This window comes from Oncorhynchus mykiss, chromosome 12, assembly GCF_013265735.2.
Source record: "Oncorhynchus mykiss isolate Arlee chromosome 12, USDA_OmykA_1.1, whole genome shotgun sequence".
Lineage (NCBI taxonomy): Eukaryota > Metazoa > Chordata > Actinopteri > Salmoniformes > Salmonidae > Oncorhynchus > Oncorhynchus mykiss.
Window position 1 is genome coordinate 96,956,749 of NC_048576.1, and position 23,767 is coordinate 96,980,515.

General features: G+C 43.2%; 1 protein-coding gene across 4 annotated transcripts in view; it reads right to left on the reverse strand.

The window, feature by feature from the left end:
* Positions 1-23,767, reverse strand: part of LOC110519445 (serine/threonine-protein kinase SMG1) — a 144,617-nt gene that overhangs the window by 57,957 nt on the left and 62,893 nt on the right. For all 4 annotated transcript variants that reach the window (XM_036939392.1, XM_036939391.1, XM_036939390.1 and 1 more), the window contains 4 exons: positions 20,847-20,985; positions 19,275-19,523; positions 17,199-17,379; positions 15,063-15,224 (listed from right to left, as the gene is read on the reverse strand). In XM_036939392.1, the coding sequence (XP_036795287.1) occupies positions 15,063-15,224; positions 17,199-17,379; positions 19,275-19,523; positions 20,847-20,985 (731 nt within the window). The remainder of the gene's footprint in view (positions 1-15,062; positions 15,225-17,198; positions 17,380-19,274; positions 19,524-20,846; positions 20,986-23,767) is intronic.

The following is a 23,767-nucleotide window of genomic DNA, read 5'->3' on the forward strand; positions in this document are numbered from 1 at the left end:
GCCATGTAAGAAAGCTAACGTTTGAGTTCCTTGCTCAGAACATGAGAACATATGAAAGCTGGTGGTTCCTTTTAACATGAGTCTACAATATTCCCAGGTAAGAAGTTATAGGTTGGAGTTATTATAGGACTATTTCTCTATATACCATTTCTATTTCATATACCTTTGACTTTGGGATGTTCTAATAGGCACTTTAGTATTGCCAGCCAGGAGTTGATAGGCTTGAAGTCATAAACAGCTCAATGATTGAAGCACAGCGAAGAGCTGCTGGCAAACGCAGTAAAGTTTGAATGAATGCTTACGAGCCTGCTGCTGCCTACCACCGCTCAGTCAGACTGCTCTACCAAATCATAGACTTAATTATAACAAATATAACACACAGAAATACGAGCTTTTGGTCATTAATATGGTCGAATCCGGAAACTACCATCTCGAAAACAAAACGTTTATTCTTTCAGTGAAATACGGAACCGTTCTGTATTTTATCTAACGGGTGGCATCCATCAGTCTAAATATTGCTGTTACATTGTACAACCTTCAATGTTATGTCATAATTACATAAAATTCTGGCAAATTAATTACGGTCTTTGTTAGAAATAAATGGTCTTCACACAGTTCTCAACGAGCCAGGCGGCCCAAACTGCTGCATATACTCTAGACTCTGTTGCACAGAACGCAAGAGAAATGACACAATTTATCTAGTTAATATTGCCTGCTAACGTTAATTTATTTTAACTAAAAATGCAGGTTTAAAAAAATATATACTTGTGTGTATTGATTTTAAGAAAGGCATTGATGTTTATGGTTAGGGACGTTGATGTTTATCGTTAGGGACATTGATGTTTATCGTTAGGGACATTGATGTTTATCGTTAGGGACATTGATGTTTATCGTTAGGGACATTGATGTTTATGGTTAGGGACATTGATGTTTATCGTTAGGGACGTTGATGTTTATCGTTAGGGACGTTGATGTTTATCGTTAGGGACATTGATGTTTATCGTTAGGGACATTGATGTTTATCGTTAGGGACGTTGATGTTTATCGTTAGGGACATTGATGTTTATCGTTAGGGACATTGGTGTTTATGGTTAGGGACGTTGATGTTTATCGTTAGGGACGTTGATGTTTATCGTTAGGGACATTGATGTTTATCGTTAGGGACATTGGTGTTTATGGTTAGGGACATTGGTGTTTATGGTTAGGGACATTGGTGTTTATGGTTAGGGACATTGATGTTTATGGTTAGGGACATTGATGTTTATCGTTAGGTACATTGATGTTTATGGTTAGGGACATTGATGTTTATCGTTAGGTACATTGATGTTTATCGTTAGGGACATTGATGTTTATCGTTAGGGACATTGATGTTTATCGTTAGGGACATTGATGTTTATCGTTAGGGACATTGGTGTTTATGGTTAGGGACATTGATGTTTATCGTTAGGGACATTGATGTTTAGGGACATTGATGTTTATCGTTAGGGACATTGATGTTTAGGGACATTGATGTTTATCGTTAGGGACATTGATGTTTATCGTTAGGGACATTGATGTTTATCGTTAGGTACATTGATGTTTATCGTTAGGGGCATTGATGTTTATCGTTAGGGACATTGATGTTTATCGTTAGGGACATTGGTGTTTATCGTTAGGGACATTGATGTTTATCGTTAGGGACATTGATGTTTATCGTTAGGGACATTGATGTTTATCGTTAGGGACATTGGTGTTTATCGTTAGGGACATTGATGTTTATCGTTAGGGATGTTGATGTTTATCGTTAGGGACATTGATGTTTATCGTTAGGGACATTGATGTTTATCGTTAGGGACATTGGTGTTTATGGTTAGGGACATTGGTGTTTATGGTTAGGGACATTGATGTTTATGGTTAGGGACATTGATGTTTATCGTTAGGTACATTGATGTTTATCGTTAGGGACATTGATGTTTATCGTTAGGGACATTGATGTTTATCGTTAGGGACATTGATGTTTATCGTTAGGGACATTGGTGTTAATGGTTAGGGACATTGATGTTTATGGTTAGGGACATTGATGTTTATCGTTAGGGACATTGATGTTTATCGTTAGGGACATTGATGTTTAGGGACATTGATGTTTATCGTTAGGGACATTGATGTTTATCGTTAGGGGCATTGATGTTTATCGTTAGGGACATTGATGTTTATCGTTAGGGACATTGATGTTTATCGTTAGGGACATTGATGTTTATCGTTAGGGACATTGGTGTTTATCGTTAGGGACATTGATGTTTATCGTTAGGGACATTGATGTTTATCGTTAGGGACATTGATGTTTATCGTTAGGGACATTGATGTTTATCGTTAGGGACATTGATGTTTATCGTTAGGTACATTGATGTTTATCGTTAGGGACATTGATGTTTATCGTTAGGGACATTGATGTTTATCGTTAGGGACATTGATGTTTATCGTTAGGGACATTGATGTTTATCGTTAGGGACATTGATGTTTATCGTTAGGGACATTGGTGTTTATCGTTAGGGACATTGAGGTTTAGGGACATTGATGTTTATCGTTAGGTACATTGATGTTTATCGTTAGGTACATTGGTGTTTATCGTTAGGTACATTGGTGTTTATCGTTAGGGACATTGATGTTTATCGTTAGGTACATTGATGTTTAGGTACATTGATGTTTATCGTTAGGGACATTGGTGTTTATCGTTAGGGACATTGGTGTTTATCGTTAGGTACACTGATGTTTATCGTTAGGGACATTGATGTTTATCGTTAGGGACATTGATGTTTATCGTTAGGGACATTGATGTTTATCGTTAGGGACATTGATGTTTATCGTTAGGGACATTGATGCTTATCGTTAGGGACATTGATGCTTATCGTTAGGGACATTGATGCTTATCGTTAGGGACATTGATGTTTATCGTTAGGGACATTGATGTTTATCGTTAGGGACCTTGATGTTTATCGTTAGGGACATTGGTGTTTATCGTTAGGGACATTGATGTTTATCGTTAGGGACATTGATGTTTATGGTTAGGGACGTTGATGTTTATCGTTAGGGACGTTGATGTTTATCGTTAGGGACGTTGATGTTTATCGTTAGGGACATTGATGTTTATCGTTAGGGACATTGGTGTTTATGGTTAGGGACGTTGATGTTTATCGTTAGGGACGTTGATGTTTATCGTTAGGGACATTGATGTTTATCGTTAGGGACATTGGTGTTTATGGTTAGGGACATTGGTGTTTATGGTTAGGGACATTGATGTTTATGGTTAGGGACATTGATGTTTATCGTTAGGTACATTGATGTTTATGGTTAGGGACATTGATGTTTATCGTTAGGTACATTGATGTTTATCGTTAGGGACATTGATGTTTATCGTTAGGGACATTGATGTTTATCGTTAGGGACATTGGTGTTTATGGTTAGGGACATTGATGTTTATGGTTAGGGACATTGATGTTTATCGTTAGGGACATTGATGTTTAGGGACATTGATGTTTATCGTTAGGGACATTGATGTTTATCGTTAGGGACATTGATGTTTATCGTTAGGTACATTGATGTTTATCGTTAGGTACATTGATGTTTATCGTTAGGGACATTGATGTTTATCGTTAGGGACATTGGTGTTTATCGTTAGGGACATTGATGTTTATCGTTAGGGACATTGATGTTTATCGTTAGGGACATTGGTGTTTATCGTTAGGGACATTGATGTTTATCGTTAGGGATGTTGATGTTTATCGTTAGGGACGTTGATGTTTATCGTTAGGGACATTGGTGTTTATCGTTAGGGACATTGGTGTTTATGGTTAGGGACATTGATGTTTATGGTTAGGGACATTGATGTTTATCGTTAGGGACATTGGTGTTTATGGTTAGGGACATTGATGTTTATGGTTAGGGACATTGATGTTTATCGTTAGGGACATTGATGTTTAGGGACATTGATGTTTATCGTTAGGGACATTGATGTTTATCGTTAGGTACATTGATGTTTATCGTTAGGTACATTGATGTTTATCGTTAGGGGCATTGATGTTTATCGTTAGGGACATTGATGTTTATCGTTAGGGACATTGGTGTTTATCGTTAGGGACATTGATGTTTATCGTTAGGGACATTGGTGTTTATCGTTAGGGACATTGATGTTTATCGTTAGGGACATTGATGTTTATCGTTAGGGACATTGATGTTTATCATTGATGTTTATCGTTAGGGACATTGATGTTTATCGTTAGGTACATTGATGTTTATCGTTAGGGACATTGATGTTTATCGTTAGGGACATTGATGTTTATCGTTAGGTACATTGATATTTATCGTTAGGGACATTGATGTTTATCGTTAGGTACATTGATGTTTATCGTTAGGGACATTGATGTTTATCGTTAGGTACATTGGTGTTTATCGTTAGGTACATTGATGTTTATCGTTAGGGACATTGATGTTTATCGTTAGGGACATTGATGTTTATCGTTAGGGACATTGATGTTTATCGTTAGGGACATTGATGTTTATCGTTAGGTACATTGATGTTTATCGTTAGGGGCATTGATGTTTATCGTTAGGGACATTGGTGTTTATCGTTAGGGACATTGGTGTTTATCGTTAGGGACATTGGTGTTTATCGTTAGGGACATTGGTGTTTATCGTTAGGGACATTGATGTTTATCGTTAGGGACATTGATGTTTATCGTTAGGGACATTGATGTTTATCGTTAGGTACATTGATGTTTATCGTTAGGTACATTGATGTTTATCGTTAGGGACATTGATGTTTATCGTTAGGGACATTGATGTTTATCGTTAGGGACATTGATGTTTATCGTTAGGTACATTGATGTTTATCGTTAGGGACATTGATGTTTATCGTTAGGGACATTGATGTTTATCGTTAGGTACATTGATGTTTATCGTTAGGGACATTGATGTTTATCGTTAGGTACATTGATATTTATCGTTAGGGACATTGATGTTTATCGTTAGGTACATTGATGTTTATCGTTAGGGACATTGATGTTTATCGTTAGGTACATTGGTGTTTATCGTTAGGGACATTGATGTTTATCGTTAGGTACATTGATGTTTATCGTTAGGGACATTGATGTTTATCGTTAGGGACATTGATGTTTATCGTTAGGTACATTGATGTTTATCGTTAGGTACATTGATGTTTATCGTTAGGGACATTGATGTTTATCGTTAGGTACATTGATATTTATCGTTAGGGACATTGATGTTTATCGTTAGGTACATTGATGTTTATCGTTAGGGACATTGATGTTTATCGTTAGGTACATTGATGTTTATCGTTAGGGACATTGATGTTTATCGTTAGGTACATTGATATTTATCGTTAGGGACATTGATGTTTATCGTTAGGGACATTGATGTTTATCGTTAGGTACATTGATGTTTATCGTTAGGGACATTGATGTTTAGGTACATTGATGTTTATCGTTAGGGACATTGGTGTTTATCGTTAGGGACATTGATGTTTATGGTTAGGTACATTGATGTTTATCGTTAGGGACATTGATGTTTATCGTTAGGTACATTGATGTTTATCGTTAGGGACATTGATGTTTATCGTTAGGGACATTGGTGTTTATCGTTAGGGACATTGGTGTTTATCGTTAGGGACATTGATGTTTATCGTTAGGTACATTGGTGTTTATCGTTAGGGACATTGGTGTTTATCGTTAGGTACACTGATGTTTATCGTTAGGGACATTGATGTTTATCGTTAGGGACATTGATGTTTATCGTTAGGGACATTGATGTTTATCGTTAGGGACATTGGTGTTTATCGTTAGGGACATTGGTGTTTATCGTTAGGGACATTGGTGTTTATCGTTAGGGACATTGATGTTTATGGTTAGGTACATTGATGTTTATCGTTAGGGACATTGATGTTTATCGTTAGGTACATTGATGTTTATCGTTAGGGACATTGATGTTTATCGTTAGGTACATTGATGTTTATCGTTAGGGACATTGATGTTTATCGTTAGGTACATTGATATTTATCGTTAGGGACATTGATGCTTATCGTTAGGTACATTGATGTTTATCGTTAGGGACATTGATGTTTATCGTTAGGTACATTGGTGTTTATCGTTAGGTACATTGATGTTTATCGTTAGGGACATTGATGTTTATCGTTAGGTACATTGATATTTATCGTTAGGGACATTGATGTTTATCGTTAGGTACATTGATGTTTATCGTTAGGGACATTGATGTTTATCGTTAGGTACATTGGTGTTTATCGTTAGGGACATTGATGTTTATCGTTAGGTACATTGATGTTTATCGTTAGGGACATTGATGTTTATCGTTAGGGACATTGATGTTTATCGTTAGGTACATTGATGTTTATCGTTAGGTACATTGATGTTTATCGTTAGGTACATTGATGTTTATCGTTAGGTACATTGGTGTTTATCGTTAGGGACATTGATGTGATTCGTTAGGGACATTGATGTTTATCGTTAGGGACATTGGTGTTTATCGTTAGGGACATTGATGTTTATCGTTAGGTACATTGGTGTTTATCGTTAGGTACATTGATGTTTAGGTACATTGATGTTTATCGTTAGGGACATTGGTGTTTATCGTTAGGGACATTGATGTTTATGGTTAGGTACATTGATGTTTATCGTTAGGGACATTGATGTTTATCGTTAGGTACATTGATGTTTATCGTTAGGGACATTGGTGTTTATCGTTAGGGACATTGATGTTTATCGTTAGGGACATTGAGGTTTATCGTTAGGGACATTGATGTTTAGGGACATTGATGTTTATCGTTAGGTACATTGATGTTTATCGTTAGGTACATTGGTGTTTATCGTTAGGTACATTGGTGTTTATCGTTAGGGACATTGATGTTTATCGTTAGGTACATTGATGTTTAGGTACATTGATGTTTATCGTTAGGGACATTGGTGTTTATCGTTAGGGACATTGGTGTTTATCGTTAGGTAAACTGATGTTTATCGTTAGGGACATTGATGTTTATCGTTAGGGACATTGATGTTTATCGTTAGGGACATTGATGTTTATCGTTAGGGACATTGATGTTTATCGTTAGGGACATTGATGCTTATCGTTAGGGACATTGATGCTTATCGTTAGGGACATTGATGCTTATCGTTAGGGACATTGATGTTTATCGTTAGGGACATTGATGTTTATCGTTAGGGACATTGGTGTTTATCGTTAGGGACATTGGTGTTTATCGTTAGGGACATTGGTGTTTATCGTTAGGGACATTGGTGTTTATCGTTAGGGACATTGGTGTTTATCGTTAGGGACATTGATGTTTATCGTTAGGGACATTGATGTTTATCGTTAGGGACATTGGTGTTTATCGTTAGGGACATTGGTGTTTATCGTTAGGGACATTGGTGTTTATCGTTAGGGACATTGATGTTTATCGTTAGGGACATTGATGTTTATCGTTAGGTACATTGATGTTTATCGTTAGGGACATTGGTGTTTATCGTTAGGGACATTGATGTTTATCGTTAGGGACATTGAGGTTTATCGTTAGGGACATTGAGGTTTATCGTTAGGGACATTGAGGTTTATCGTTAGGGACATTGATGTTTATCGTTAGGTACATTGATGTTTATCGTTAGGTACATTGATGTTTATCGTTAGGGACATTGGTGTTTATCGTTAGGGACATTGATGTTTATGGTTAGGTACATTGATGTTTATCGTTAGGTACATTGATGTTTATCGTTAGGGACATTGGTGTTTATCGTTAGGGACATTGATGTTTAGGGACATTGATGTTTATCGTTAGGGACATTGATGTTTATCGTTAGGGACATTGATGTTTATCGTTAGGGACATTGATGTTTATCGTTAGGGACATTGATGTTTATCGTTAGGGACATTGATGTTTATCGTTAGGGACATTGGTGTTTATCGTTAGGGACATTGGTGTTTATCGTTAGGGACATTGGTGTTTATCGTTAGGGACATTGATGTTTATCGTTAGGGACATTGATGTTTATCGTTAGGGACATTGGTGTTTATCGTTAGGGACATTGATGTTTATCGTTAGGGACATTGAGGTTTATCGTTAGGGACATTGAGGTTTAGGGACATTGATGTTTATCGTTAGGTACATTGATGTTTATCGTTAGGTACATTGGTGTTTATCGTTAGGTACATTGGTGTTTATCGTTAGGTACATTGGTGTTTATCGTTAGGGACATTGATGTTTATCGTTAGGTACATTGATGTTTAGGTACATTGATGTTTATCGTTAGGGACATTGGTGTTTATCGTTAGGGACATTGATGTTTATCGTTAGGGACATTGATGTTTATCGTTAGGGACATTGATGTTTATCGTTAGGGACATTGATGTTTATCGTTAGGGACATTGATGTTTATCGTTAGGGACATTGATGTTTATCGTTAGGTACATTGATGTTTATCGTTAGGGACATTGATGTTTATCGTTAGGGACATTGATGTTTATCGTTAGGGACATTGATGTTTATCGTTAGGGACATTGATGTTTATCGTTAGGGACATTGATGTTTATCGTTAGGTACATTGATGTTTATCGTTAGGGGCATTGATGTTTATCGTTAGGGACATTGGTGTTTATCGTTAGGGACATTGGTGTTTATCGTTAGGGACATTGATGTTTATCGTTAGGGACATTGGTGTTTATCGTTAGGGACATTGATGTTTATCGTTAGGGACATTGATGTTTATCGTTAGGGACATTGATGTTTATCGTTAGGGACATTGATGTTTATCGTTAGGGACATTGATGTTTATCGTTAGGGACATTGATGTTTATCGTTAGGTACATTGATGTTTATCGTTAGGGACATTGATGTTTATCGTTAGGTACATTGATGTTTATCGTTAGGGACATTGATGTTTATCGTTAGGTACATTGATATTTATCGTTAGGGACATTGATGTTTATCGTTAGGTACATTGATGTTTATCGTTAGGGACATTGATGTTTATCGTTAGGTACATTGGTGTTTATCGTTAGGGACATTGATGTTTATCGTTAGGGACATTGATGTTTATCGTTAGGGACATTGATGTTTATCGTTAGGGACATTGATGTTTATCGTTAGGGACATTGATGTTTATCGTTAGGTACATTGATGTTTATCGTTAGGTACATTGATGTTTATCGTTAGGTACATTGATGTTTATCGTTAGGTACATTGGTGTTTATCGTTAGGGACATTGATGTGATTCGTTAGGGACATTGATGTTTATCGTTAGGGACATTGATGTTTATCGTTAGGGACATTGGTGTTTATCGTTAGGGACATTGATGTTTATGGTTAGGTACATTGATGTTTATCGTTAGGGACATTGATGTTTATCGTTAGGTACATTGATGTTTAGGTACATTGATGTTTATCGTTAGGGACATTGGTGTTTATCGTTAGGGACATTGATGTTTATGGTTAGGTACATTGATGTTTATCGTTAGGGACATTGATGTTTATCGTTAGGTACATTGATGTTTATCGTTAGGGACATTGGTGTTTATCGTTAGGGACATTGATGTTTATCGTTAGGGACATTGAGGTTTATCGTTAGGGACATTGATGTTTAGGGACATTGATGTTTATCGTTAGGTACATTGATGTTTATCGTTAGGTACATTGGTGTTTATCGTTAGGTACATTGGTGTTTATCGTTAGGGACATTGATGTTTATCGTTAGGTACATTGATGTTTAGGTACATTGATGTTTATCGTTAGGGACATTGGTGTTTATCGTTAGGGACATTGGTGTTTATCGTTAGGTACACTGATGTTTATCGTTAGGGACATTGATGTTTATCGTTAGGGACATTGATGTTTATCGTTAGGGACATTGATGTTTATCGTTAGGGACATTGATGTTTATCGTTAGGGACATTGATGCTTATCGTTAGGGACATTGATGCTTATCGTTAGGGACATTGATGTTTATCGTTAGGGACATTGATGTTTATCGTTAGGGACATTGATGTTTATCGTTAGGGACATTGGTGTTTATCGTTAGGGACATTGGTGTTTATCGTTAGGGACATTGGTGTTTATCGTTAGGGACATTGGTGTTTATCGTTAGGGACATTGATGTTTATCGTTAGGTACATTGGTGTTTATCGTTAGGTACATTGATGTTTAGGTACATTGATGTTTATCGTTAGGGACATTGGTGTTTATCGTTAGGGACATTGATGTTTATGGTTAGGTACATTGATGTTTATCGTTAGGGACATTGATGTTTATCGTTAGGTACATTGATGTTTATCGTTAGGGACATTGATGTTTATCGTTAGGGACATTGGTGTTTATCGTTAGGGACATTGATGTTTATCGTTAGGTACATTGGTGTTTATCGTTAGGGACATTGGTGTTTATCGTTAGGTACACTGATGTTTATCGTTAGGGACATTGATGTTTATCGTTAGGGACATTGATGTTTATCGTTAGGGACATTGATGTTTATCGTTAGGGACATTGATGTTTATCGTTAGGGACATTGATGTTTATCGTTAGGGACATTGATGCTTATCGTTAGGGACATTGATGCTTATCGTTAGGGACATTGATGTTTATCGTTAGGGACATTGATGTTTATCGTTAGGGACATTGATGTTTATCGTTAGGGACATTGATGTTTATCGTTAGGGACATTGATGTTTATCGTTAGGGACATTGATGTTTATCGTTAGGGACATTGATGTTTATCGTTAGGGACATTGATGTTTATCGTTAGGGACATTGATGCTTATCGTTAGGGACATTGATGCTTATCGTTAGGGACATTGATGCTTATCGTTAGGGACATTGATGTTTATCGTTAGGGACATTGATGTTTATCGTTAGGGACATTGGTGTTTATCGTTAGGGACATTGGTGTTTATCGTTAGGGACATTGGTGTTTATCGTTAGGGACATTGGTGTTTATCGTTAGGGACATTGATGTTTATCGTTAGGTACATTGGTGTTTATCGTTAGGTACATTGATGTTTAGGTACATTGATGTTTATCGTTAGGGACATTGGTGTTTATCGTTAGGGACATTGATGTTTATGGTTAGGTACATTGATGTTTATCGTTAGGGACATTGATGTTTATCGTTAGGTACATTGATGTTTATCGTTAGGGACATTGATGTTTATCGTTAGGGACATTGGTGTTTATCGTTAGGGACATTGATGTTTATCGTTAGGTACATTGGTGTTTATCGTTAGGGACATTGGTGTTTATCGTTAGGTACACTGATGTTTATCGTTAGGGACATTGATGTTTATCGTTAGGGACATTGATGTTTATCGTTAGGGACATTGATGTTTATCGTTAGGGACATTGATGTTTATCGTTAGGGACATTGATGCTTATCGTTAGGGACATTGATGCTTATCGTTAGGGACATTGATGCTTATCGTTAGGGACATTGATGTTTATCGTTAGGGACATTGATGTTTATCGTTAGGGACATTGATGTTTATCGTTAGGGACATTGATGTTTATCGTTAGGGACATTGATGTTTATCGTTAGGGACATTGATGTTTATCGTCAGGGACATTGATGTTTATCGTCAGGGACATTGATGTTTATCGTTAGTGACATTGGTGTTTATCGTTAGGGACATTGGTGTTTATCGTTAGGGACATTGGTGTTTATCGTTAGGGACATTGGTGTTTATCGTTAGGGACATTGGTGTTTATCGTTAGGGACATTGATGTTTATCGTTAGGTACATTGATGTTTATCGTTAGGTACATTGATGTTTATCGTTAGGGACATTGGTGTTTATCGTTAGGGACATTGATGTTTATGGTTAGGTACATTGATGTTTATCGTTAGGTACATTGATGTTTATCGTTAGGGACATTGGTGTTTATCGTTAGGGACATTGATGTTTAGGGACATTGATGTTTATCGTTAGGGACATTGATGTTTATCGTTAGGGACATTGATGTTTATCGTTAGGGACATTGATGTTTATCGTTAGGGACATTGATGTTTATCGTTAGGGACATTGATGTTTATCGTTAGGGACATTGGTGTTTATCGTTAGGGACATTGGTGTTTATCGTTAGGGACATTGATGTTTATCGTTAGGGACATTGATGTTTATCGTTAGGTACATTGATGTTTATCGTTAGGGACATTGGTGTTTATCGTTAGGGACATTGATGTTTATCGTTAGGGACATTGAGGTTTATCGTTAGGGACATTGATGTTTATCGTTAGGGACATTGATGTTTATCGTTAGGTACATTGATGTTTATCGTTAGGTACATTGATGTTTATCGTTAGGGACATTGGTGTTTATCGTTAGGGACGTTGATGTTTATGGTTAGGTACATTGATGTTTATCGTTAGGGACATTGATGTTTATCGTTAGGTACATTGATGTTTATCGTTAGGGACATTGGTGTTTATCGTTAGGGACATTGATGTTTAGGGACATTGATGTTTATCGTTAGGGACATTGATGTTTATCGTTAGGGACATTGATGTTTATCGTTAGGGACATTGATGTTTATCGTTAGGGACATTGATGTTTATCGTTAGGGACATTGATGTTTATCGTTAGGGACATTGATGTTTATCGTTAGGGACATTGGTGTTTATCGTTAGGGACATTGGTGTTTATCGTTAGGGACATTGGTGTTTATCGTTAGGGACATTGATGTTTATCGTTAGGTACATTGATGTTTATCGTTAGGGACATTGGTGTTTATCGTTAGGGACATTGATGTTTATCGTTAGGGACATTGAGGTTTATCGTTAGGGACATTGATGTTTAGGGACATTGATGTTTATCGTTAGGTACATTGATGTTTATCGTTAGGTACATTGGTGTTTATCGTTAGGTACATTGGTGTTTATCGTTAGGTACATTGGTGTTTATCGTTAGGGACATTGATGTTTATCGTTAGGTACATTGATGTTTAGGTACATTGATGTTTATCGTTAGGGACATTGGTGTTTATCGTTAGGGACATTGGTGTTTATCGTTAGGGACATTGATGTTTATCGTTAGGGACATTGATGTTTATCGTTAGGGACATTGATGTTTATCGTTAGGGACATTGATGTTTATCGTTAGGGACATTGATGTTTATCGTTAGGGACATTGATGCTTATCGTTAGGGACATTGATGCTTATCGTTAGGGACATTGATGCTTATCGTTAGGGACATTGATGTTTATCGTTAGGGACATTGATGTTTATCGTTAGGGACATTGATGTTTATCGTTAGGGACATTGATGTTTATCGTTAGGGACATTGATGTTTATCGTTAGGGACATTGATGTTTATCGTTAGGGACATTGATGTTTATCGTTAGGGACATTGATGTTTATCGTTAGGGACATTGGTACATTGATGTTTATCGTTAGGGACATTGATGTTTATCGTTAGGGACATTGATGTTTATCGTTAGGTACATTGATGTTTATCGTTAGGTACATTGATGTTTATCGTTAGGTACATTGATGTTTATCGTTAGGTACATTGATGTTTATCGTTAGGTACATTGATGTTTATCGTTAGGTACATTGGTGTTTATCGTTAGGGACATTGGTGTTTATCGTTAGGGACATTGATGTTTATCGTTAGGGACATTGATGTTTATCGTTAGGGACATTGATGTTTATCGTTAGGGACATTGATGTTTATCGTTAGGTACATTGATGTTTATCGTTAGGTACATTGATGTTTATCGTTAGGTACATTGATGTTTATCGTTAGGGACATTGGTGTTTATCGTTAGGGACATTGAGGTTTATCGTTAGGGACATTGATGTTTAGGGACATTGATGTTTATCGTTAGGTACATTGATGTTTATCGTTAGGTACATTGATGTTTATCGTTAGGGACATTGATGTTTAGGGACATTGATGTTTATCGTTAGGTACATTGATGTTTAGGGACATTGATGTTTATCGTTAGGTACATTGATGTTTATCGTTAGGTACATTGATGTTTATCGTTAGGGACATTGATGTTTAGGGACATTGATGTTTATCGTTAGGGACATTGATGTTTATCGTTAGGTACATTGATGTTTAGGTACATTGATGTTTATCGTTAGGTACATTGATGTTTAGGTACATTGATGTTTATCGTTAGGTACATTGATGTTTATCGTTAGGTACATTGATGTTTATCGTTAGGTACATTGGTGTTTATCGTTAGGTACATTGATGTTTAGGTACATTGATGTTTATCGCTAGGGACATTGGTGTTTATCGTTAGGTACATCGGTGTTTATCGTTAGGTACATCGATGTTTATCGTTAGGGACATCGATGTTTATCGTTAGGGACATCGATGTTTATCGTTAGGGACATCGATGTTTATCGTTAGGGACATTGATGTTTATCGTTAGGGACATTGATGTTTATCGTTAGGGACATTGATGTTTATCGTTAGGGACATTGATGTTTATCGTTAGGGACATTCATGTTTATCGTTAGGGACATTGATGTTTATCGTTAGGGACATTGATGTTTATCGTTAGGGACATTGATGTTTATCGTTAGGGACATTGATACTCTCTTAAGGTAGCCAAATGCCTCGTCATCTAATTAGTGACGCGCATGAATGGATGAACGAGATTCCCACTGTCCCTACCTTTTGTTAAATCATCACCCGTTTGGCGAAGTAGGCTGTAATTCGATGATAAATTAACAGGCACCGCATTGATTATATGCAACGCAGGACAAGCTAGTTACACTAGTATATCATCAACCACGTGTAGTTAACTAGTGATTATGTGAAGATTGATTGTTTTTTATAAGATAAGTTTAATGCTAGCTAGCACCTCACCTTGGCTCCTTGCTGCACTCGTGTAACAGGTAGTCAGCCTGCCACTCAGTCTCCTCGTGGAGAGCCATGTAATCGGCCAGAATAGGTGTCCAAAAATGCAGATTACCAATTGTTATGAAAACTTGAAATCAGCCCTAATTAATCGGTCGACCTCTAGTGTGTGTGTGTGTGTGTGTGTGTGTGTGTGTGTGTGTGTATACCTGCGTGCTGGGCCTCTCCTCCCAGAGACAGTGATCCGACTATAGCAGGGTACAGGATGAGGTGTGGTGAGTCCTGGGCAACGCGACACAGCAGACTACAGATACTCTGTCTGATGTAAGCCTCTGGATGGTTCAGACGAGAGAACAGCTGGGGGATGATGCCTGGAGGGGAGAGGGGTTGAATTAGCAGGAGACAGGAGAGAGAAGAGCTGGGGGGGAGAGGGGTTGAATTAGCAGGAGACAGGAGAGAGAACAGCTGGAGGGGGAGAGCGGTTGAATTAGCAGGAGACAGGAGAGAGAACAGCTGGAGGGGAGAGGGTTGAATTAGCAGGAGAGAGAGCAGCTGGGGGGGAGAGGGGTTGAATTAAGGAGACAGGAGAGAGAGCAGCTGGAGGGGAGAGGGGTTGAATTAGCAGGAGACAGGAGAGAGAACAGCTGGGTGGGGGGGAGAGGGGTTGAATTAGCAGGAGACAGGAGAGAGAACAGCTGGGTCGGGGGGAGAGGGGTTGAATTAGCAGGAGACAGAACAGCTGGGTGGGGGGGAGAGGGGTTGAATTAGCAGGAGACAGGAGAGAGAACAGCTGGGTGGGGGGGAGAGGGGTTGAATTAGCAGGAGACAGGAGAGAGAACAGCTGGGTGGGGGGGGGACGGGTTGAATTAGCAGGAGACAGGAGAGGCAGCAAAGGTCTCAACTAACTGGAGATGATCTCTCCATAATGTGTTCTAAATATTCATTCCTTTCTAGAGTCTAACAGGAGCCTTCAGAGAAATATAGAGCTCCCTCTGGGTCTGAGTGTGTTACCTCTCCAGGGGCCAGTGGGGGTCTATGTGTGTTACCCCTCCAGGGGCCAGTGGGGGTCTATGTGTGTTACCTCTCTAGGGGCCAGTGGGGGTCGGTGTGTTTTACCTCTCTAGGGGCCAGTGGGGGTCGGTGTGTTTTACCTCTCCAGGGGCCAGTGGGGGTCGGTGTGTTTTACCTCTCCAGGGGCCAGTGGGGGTCAGTGTGTGTTACCTCTCCAGGGGCCAGTGGGGGTCAGTGTGTTACCACTCCAGGGGCCAGTGGGGGTGTGTGTGTTACCACTCCAGGGGCCAGTGGGGGTCTGTGTGCTACCTCTCTAGGGGCCAGTGGGGGTCAGTGCGTTTTAGCTCTCCAGGGGCCAGTGGGGGTCAGTGTGTTTTAACTCTCCAGGGGCCAGTGGGGGTCTGTGTGCTACCTCTCTAGGGGCCAGTGGGGGTCAGTGTGTTACCTCTCTAGGGGCCAGTGGGGGTCAGTGTGTTACCTCTCTAGGGGCCAGTGGGGGTCAGTGTGTTACCTCTCCAGAGGCCAGTGGGGGTCTGTGTGCTACCTCTAGGGGCCAGTGGGGGTCAGTGTGTTACCTCTCTAGGGGCCAGTGGGGGTCAGTGTGTGTTACCTCTCTAGGGGTCAGTGTGTGTTACCTCTCTAGGGGCCAGTGGGGGTCAGTGTGTGTTACCACTCCAGGGGCCAGTGGGGGTCTATGTGTGTTACCTCTAGGGGCCAGTGGGGGTCAGTGTGTTTTACCTCTCCAGGGGCCAGTGGGGGTCGGTGTGTGTGTTACCACTCCAGGGGCCAGTGGGGGTGTGTGTGTTACCACTCCAGGGGCCAGTGGGGGTGTGTGTGTTACCACTCCAGGGGCCAGTGGGGGTCTGTGTGCTACCTCTCTAGGGGCCAGTGGGGGTCTGTGTGCTACCTCGGGGCCAGTGGGGGTCTGTGTGCTACCTCTCTAGGGGCCAGTGGGGGTCAGTGCGTTTTACCTCTCCAGGGGCCAGTGGGGGTCTGTGTGCTACCTCTCCAGGGGCCAGTGGGGGTCTGTGTGCTACCTCTCCAGGGGCCAGTGGGGGTCTGTGTGCTACCTCTCCAGGGGCCAGTGGGGGTCAGTGTGTTACCTCTCTAGGGGCCAGTGGGGGTCAGTGTGTTACCTCTCTAGGGCCCAGTGGGGGTCAATGTGTTACCTCTCTAGGGCCCAGTGGGGGTCAATGTGTTACCTCTCTAGGGGCCAGTGGGGGTCAGTGGGTTACCTCTCTAGGGGCCAGTGGGGGTCAGTGGGTTACCTCTCTAGGGGCCAGTGGGGGTCAGTGTGTTACCTCTCTAGGGGCCAGTGGGGGTCTGTGTGTTACCTCTCCAGGGGGCGGTGGGGGTTGAGGCGAGCCCAAGCTCAAGCCCCTCCCTCAGCTCCCCGGCATGCTTCACCAGCAGCCGTAGCAACCGCAGCGTCGCCATGACGATGATATCGTCGTTACTCTGCTTGCTGTTCTGATTGGTCAGCAGCAGCTTGGGGTCATCCTCATCGATGGGAACCTGACGGAGGAAGAGGAGAGACATGGAGGGATGGAGGAAGAGATGGGTGGATGGGAGAGATACAGGGAAAGGGACAAGGCTATAAGAGAAGGCATCTTCCTACAACATCCCAAACTTCCACAAGTTCTAGATGAATAGAAACAGTCAAGTGAATAGCAATACCGGGAAGAAAAAAATCAATTCTACTTTAACATTCATCTTGTAGACAGAACTCGTAGGGCTCCCAGACAGATTAACTGGCCAGAACCCGTAGGCTCCCAGACAGATTAACTGGCCAGAACCCGTAGGCTCCCAGACAGATTAACTGGCCAGAACTCGTAGGGCTCCCAGACAGATTAACTGGCCAGAACTCGTAGGGCTCCCAGACAGATTAACTGGCCAGAACCCGTAGGGCTCCCAGACAGATTAACTGGCCAGAACTCGTAGGGCTCCCAGACAGATTAACTGGCCAGAACCCGTAGGCTCCCAGACAGATTAACTGGCCAGAACTCGTAGGGCTCCCAGACAGATTAACTGGCCAGAACTCGTAGGGCTCCCAGACAGATTAACTGGCCAGAACTCGTAGGGCTCCCAGACAGATTAACTGGCCAGAACCCGTAGGCTCCCAGACAGATTAACTGGCCAGAACCCGTAGGGCTCCCAGACACATTAACTGGCCAGAACCCGTAGGGCTCCCAGACACATTAACTGGCCAGGCCCCGTAGGGCTCCCAGACACATTAACTGGCCAGAACCCGTAGGGCTCCCAGACACATTAACTGGCCAGAACTCATAGGGCTCCCAGACACATTAACTGGCCAGAACCCGTAGGGCTAGAACACCCAATGGAAAATTCCCATGGAAAAAGTCCCTGACTAACCAGCCCCAGTCCCCCCTGCTAGTCCCAGTACCCCCTGCCAGTCCCCCCTGCTAGTCCCAGTACCCCCCTGCCAGTCCCAGTCCCCCCTGCCAGTCCCCCCTGCCAGTCCCAGTCCCCCCCCTGCCAGTCCCCCTGCCAGTCCCAGTCTCCCCTGCCAGTCCCAGTCCCCCCTGCCAGTCCCAGTCCCCCCTGCCAGTCCCAGTACCCCCTGCCAGTCCCCCCTGCCAGTCCCAGTCCCCCCTGCCAGTCCCAGTCCCCCCTGCCAGTCCCCATAGCCAGTCCCAGTACCCCATGCCAGTCCCCCATGCCAGTCCCAGTACCCCCTGCCAGTCCCAGTCTCCCCTGCCAGTCCCAGTCCCCCCTGCCAGTCCCAGTCCCCCCCCTGCCAGTCCCAGTCCCCCCCCTGCCAGTCCCAGTCCCCCCCCTGCCAGTCCCAGTCCCCCCTGCCAGTCCCAGTACCCCCTGCCAGTCCCAGTACCCCCTGCCAGTCCCAGTACCCCCTGCCAGTCCCAGTACCCCCTGCCAGTCCCAGTCTCCCCTGCCAGTCCCAGTCTCCCCTGCCAGTCCCAGTCTCCCCTGCCAGTCCCAGTCTCCCCTGCCAGTCCCAGTCTCCCCTGCCAGTCCGTCTCCCCTGCCAGTCCCAGTCCCCCCCCTGCCAGTCCCAGTCCCCCCCCTGCCAGTCCCAGTCCCCCCTGCCAGTCCCAGTCCCCCCTGCCAGTCCCAGTCCCCCCTGCCAGTCCCAGTCCCCCCTGCCAGTCCCAGTCCCCTTGCCAGTCCCAGTCCCCTTGCCAGTCCCAGTCCCCTTGCCAGTCCCAGTCCCCCCTGCCAGTCCCAGTCCCCCCTGCCAGTCCCAGTCCCCCCTGCCAGTCCCAGTCCCCCTGCCAGTCCCAGTCCCCCCTGCCAGTCCCAGTCCCCCCTGCCAGTCCCAGTCCCCCCTGCCAGTCCCAGTCCCCCCTGCCAGTCCCAGTCCCCCCTGCCAGTCCCAGTACCCCCTGCCAGTCCCAGTCCCCCCTGGAGAGAGAGTGAGTTCCACCCACCTGTCCAGCGTTGAGTTTAAGGAAGGTGAAGTAGGCACCGCAGGAGACCCTGTAGAGACTGAAGATCCTGTCCACCACCCTCCTCCAGACCCGGATCAGACCCTCCATCACCCCACTACCCCCACCCTGGACCCCCTCCACCTCCCCCTGCTCCTCCAGCCAGGGACAGGCAGACAGCAGCTGTCTCCAGATCACATCCACCATGTCATCCTCCTCCTCATCCTCCTGCTGCAGGGCCATGTCCTCATCCTGGAGGGAGAGAGGGGGGCGTGGGGGAGAGAGAGAGAGGGTGGGGGAGAGAGAGAAGGGGGGGAGAGAGAGGTGGTGGGGGAGAGAGAGAGAAGGGGGGGAGAGAGAGGTGGTGGGGGAGAGAGAGAGAAGGGGGGTGGGGGAGAGAGAGAGAGAGAGAGTTATGAGCAGATGGACAGATGGTGAATCCCAAACCCAGACCTGCCAAGAGCCGCGCGGCAAATTGGAGATGTAGCACGCGCCAAATTGGGGTTCTCCCAATGAGGTAGAGACTGTCAGGAATCAAGGAAAGACTATAGAGTCCGGAATCAAGACTAGAGAGACTAAGAGGTAGAGACAGTCAGGAATCAAGACTATAGAGACTAAGAGGTAGAGACAGTCAGGAATCAAGACTATAGAGTCTAAGAGGTAGAGACAGTCAGGAATCAAGACTATAGAGTCTAAGAGGTAGAGACAGTCAGGAATCAAGACTATAGAGTCTAAATGAGGTAGAGACAGTCAGGAATCAAGACTATAGAGTCCAAATGAGGTAGAGACAGTCAGGAATCAAGGAAAGACTATAGAGTCCGGAATCAAGACAAGAGAGACTAAGAGGTAGAGACAGTCAGGAATCAAGACTATAGAGACTAAGAGGTAGATACAGTCAGGCATCAAGACTATAGAATCTAAATTAGGTAGAGACAGTCAGGAATCAAGACTATAGAGTCTAAATGAGGTAGAGACTGTCAGGAATCAAGGAAAGACTATAGAGTCCGGAATCAAGACTAGAGAGACTAAGAGGTAGAGACAGTCAGGAATCAAGACTATAGAGACTAAGAGGTAGAGACAGTCAGGAATCAAGACTATAGACTAAAAGAGGTAGAGAGTCAGGAATCAAGACTATAGAGTCTAAATGAGGTAGAGACAGTCAGGAATCAAGACTATATAGTCTAAAAGAGGTAGAGAGTCAAGAATCAAGACTAGAGACTAAAAGAGGTAGAGACAGTCAGGAATCAAGACTATAGAATCTAAATGAGGTAGAGACAGTCAGGAATCAAGACTAGAGAGACTAAAAGAGGTAGAGACAGTCAGGAACCAAGACTATAGAGACTAAAAGAAGTAGAGACAGTCAGGAACCAAGACTATAGAGACTAAGAGGTAGAGAGATACATGGAAAAAGACAGACACATACCAAGCCCCTGAGTTATTCAGTTCCATGTAGACTCAGTTCTAAACTTCCATCCTGGATGAACTATGATCTGTTCAGAACACTGGGAGAAAGTACGAGATGTGTACATACTAAAACAATAGTTACTAATTCATTCCTCATGAGCACACACACACCTGTATTCCAGCAGGTCGACACATGGCCTGACCCAGGATGCTGAAGATGTTCTCCTTGTCCTCCTCACTGGTGCATTCTGGGAGAAGCTCCTCGATCTCCTTCTTCTCTCCCGGGAGCAGGGGCACACCTTCACCTTGACTGGAGGGATGGAAGGAGGAGATGAGAGAGAGATGGGAGGAGAGAGAGGAGAGAGATGGGAGGAGAGAGAGGAGAGGGAGATGGGAGGAGAGAGAGGAGAGGGAGATGGGAGGAGAGAGAGGAGAGGGAGATGGGAGGAGTAAGGAACGGACGGACGTAGGGGAGGAGAGGTGAAAGGAGAGGGAGATGGGAGGAGAGAGAGGAGAGGGAGATGGGAGGAGAGAGAGGAGAAAGGAGAGGGAGATGGGAGGAGAGAGAGGAGAGGGAGATGGGAGGAGAGAGAGGAGAAAGGAGAGGGAGATGGGAGGAGAGAGAGGAGAGGGAGATGGGAGGAGAGAGAGGTGAAAGGAGAGGGAGATGGGAGGAGAGAGAGGAGAGGGAGATGGGAGGAGAGAGAGGAGAAAGGAGAGGGAGATGGGAGGAGAGAGAGGAGAAAGAAGAGGGAGATGGGAGGAGAGAGAGGAGAAAGGAGAGGGAGATGGGAGGAGAGAGAGGAGAAAGGAGAGGGAGATGGGAGGAGAGAGGAGAAACATTGCATAAGAATTTAAAAAATAATGTTAATCAGCAACGGCTTCTACCACAGAACGCGTCATGTTATCAGCTTCTACCACAGAACGCACCACGTCATGTTATCAGCTTCTACCACAGAACGCACCACGTCATGTTATCAGCTTCTACCACAGAACGCATCACGTCATGTTATCAGCTTCTACCACAGAACGCATCACGTCATGTTATCAGCTTCTACCACAGAACGCACCACGTCATGTTATCAGCTTCTACCACAGAACGCATCACGTCATGTTATCAGCTTCTACCACAGAACGCATCACGTCATGTTATCAGCTTCTACCACAGAACGCACCACGTCATGTTATCAGCTTCTACCACAGAACGCATCACGTCATGTTATCAGCTTCTACCACAGAACGCACCACGTCATGTTATCAGCTTCTACCACAGAACGCATCACGTCATGTTATCAGCTTCTACCACAGAACGCATCACGTCTGTATTCATGTTATCAGCTTCTACCACAGAACGCACCACGTCATGTTATCAGCTTCTACCACAGAACGCATCACGTCATGTTATCAGCTTCTACCACAGAACGCATCACGTCATGTTATCAGCTTCTACCACAGAACGCACCACGTCATGTTATCAGCTTCTACCACAGAACGCATCACGTCATGTTATCAGCTTCTACCACAGAACGCATCACGTCTGTATTCATGTTATCAGCTTCTACCACAGAACACACCACGTCATGTTATCAGCTTCTACCACAGAACGCACCACGTCATGTTATCAGCTTCTACCACAGAACGCATCACGTCATGTTATCAGCTTCTACCACAGAACGCATCACGTCATGTTATCAGCTTCTACCACAGAACGCATCACGTCATGTTATCAGCTTCTACCACAGAACGCATCACGTCTGTATTCATGTTATCAGCTTCTACCACAGAACGCATCACGTCATGTTATCAGCTTCTACCACAGAACGCACCACGTCTGTATTCATGTTATCAGCTTCTACCACAGAACGCACCACGTCATGTTATCAGCTTCTACCACAGAACGCACCACGTCTGTATTCATGTTATCAGCTTCTACCACAGAACGCATCACGTCATGTTATCAGCTTCTACCACAGAACGCATCACGTCATGTTATCAGCTTCTACCACAGAACGCACCACGTCATGTTATCAGCTTCTACCACAGAACGCACCACGTCATGTTATCAGCTTCTACCACAGAACGCATCACGTCTGTATTCATGTTATCAGCTTCTACCACAGAACACACCACGTCATGTTATCAGCTTCTACCACAGAACGCATCACGTCATGTTATCAGCTTCTACCACAGAACGCATCACGTCATGTTATCAGCTTCTACCACAGAACGCATCACGTCATGTTATCAGCTTCTACCACAGAACGCATCACGTCTGTATTCATGTTATCAGCTTCTACCACAGAACGCATCACGTCATGTTATCAGCTTCTACCACAGAACGCACCACGTCTGTATTCATGTTATCAGCTTCTACCACAGAACGCACCACGTCATGTTATCAGCTTCTACCACAGAACGCACCACGTCTGTATTCATGTTATCAGCTTCTACCACAGAACGCATCACGTCATGTTATCAGCTTCTACCACAGAACGCATCACGTCATGTTATCAGCTTCTACCACAGAACGCACCACGTCATGTTATCAGCTTCTACCACAGAACGCACCACGTCATGTTATCAGCTTCTACCACAGAACGCACCACGTCTGTATTCATGTTATCAGCTTCTACCACAGAACGCACCACGTCATGTTATCAGCTTCTACCACAGAACGCACCACGTCTGTATTCATGTTATCAGCTTCTACCACAGAACGCACCACGTCATGTTATCAGCTTCTACCACAGAACGCACCACGTCTGTATTCATGTTATCAGCTTCTACCACAGAACGCACCACGTCATGTTATCAGCTTCTACCACAGAACGCACCACGTCATGTTATCAGCTTCTACCACAGAACGCACCACGTCTGTATTCATGTTATCAGCTTCTACCACAGAACGCACCACGTCATGTTATCAGCTTCTACCACAGAACGCACCACGTCTGTGTTCATGTTATCAGCTTCTACCACAGAACGCACCACGTCATGTTATCAGCTTCTACCACAGAACGCACCACGTCATGTTATCAGCTTCTACCACAGAACGCACCACGTCTGTATTCATGTTATCAGCTTCTACCACA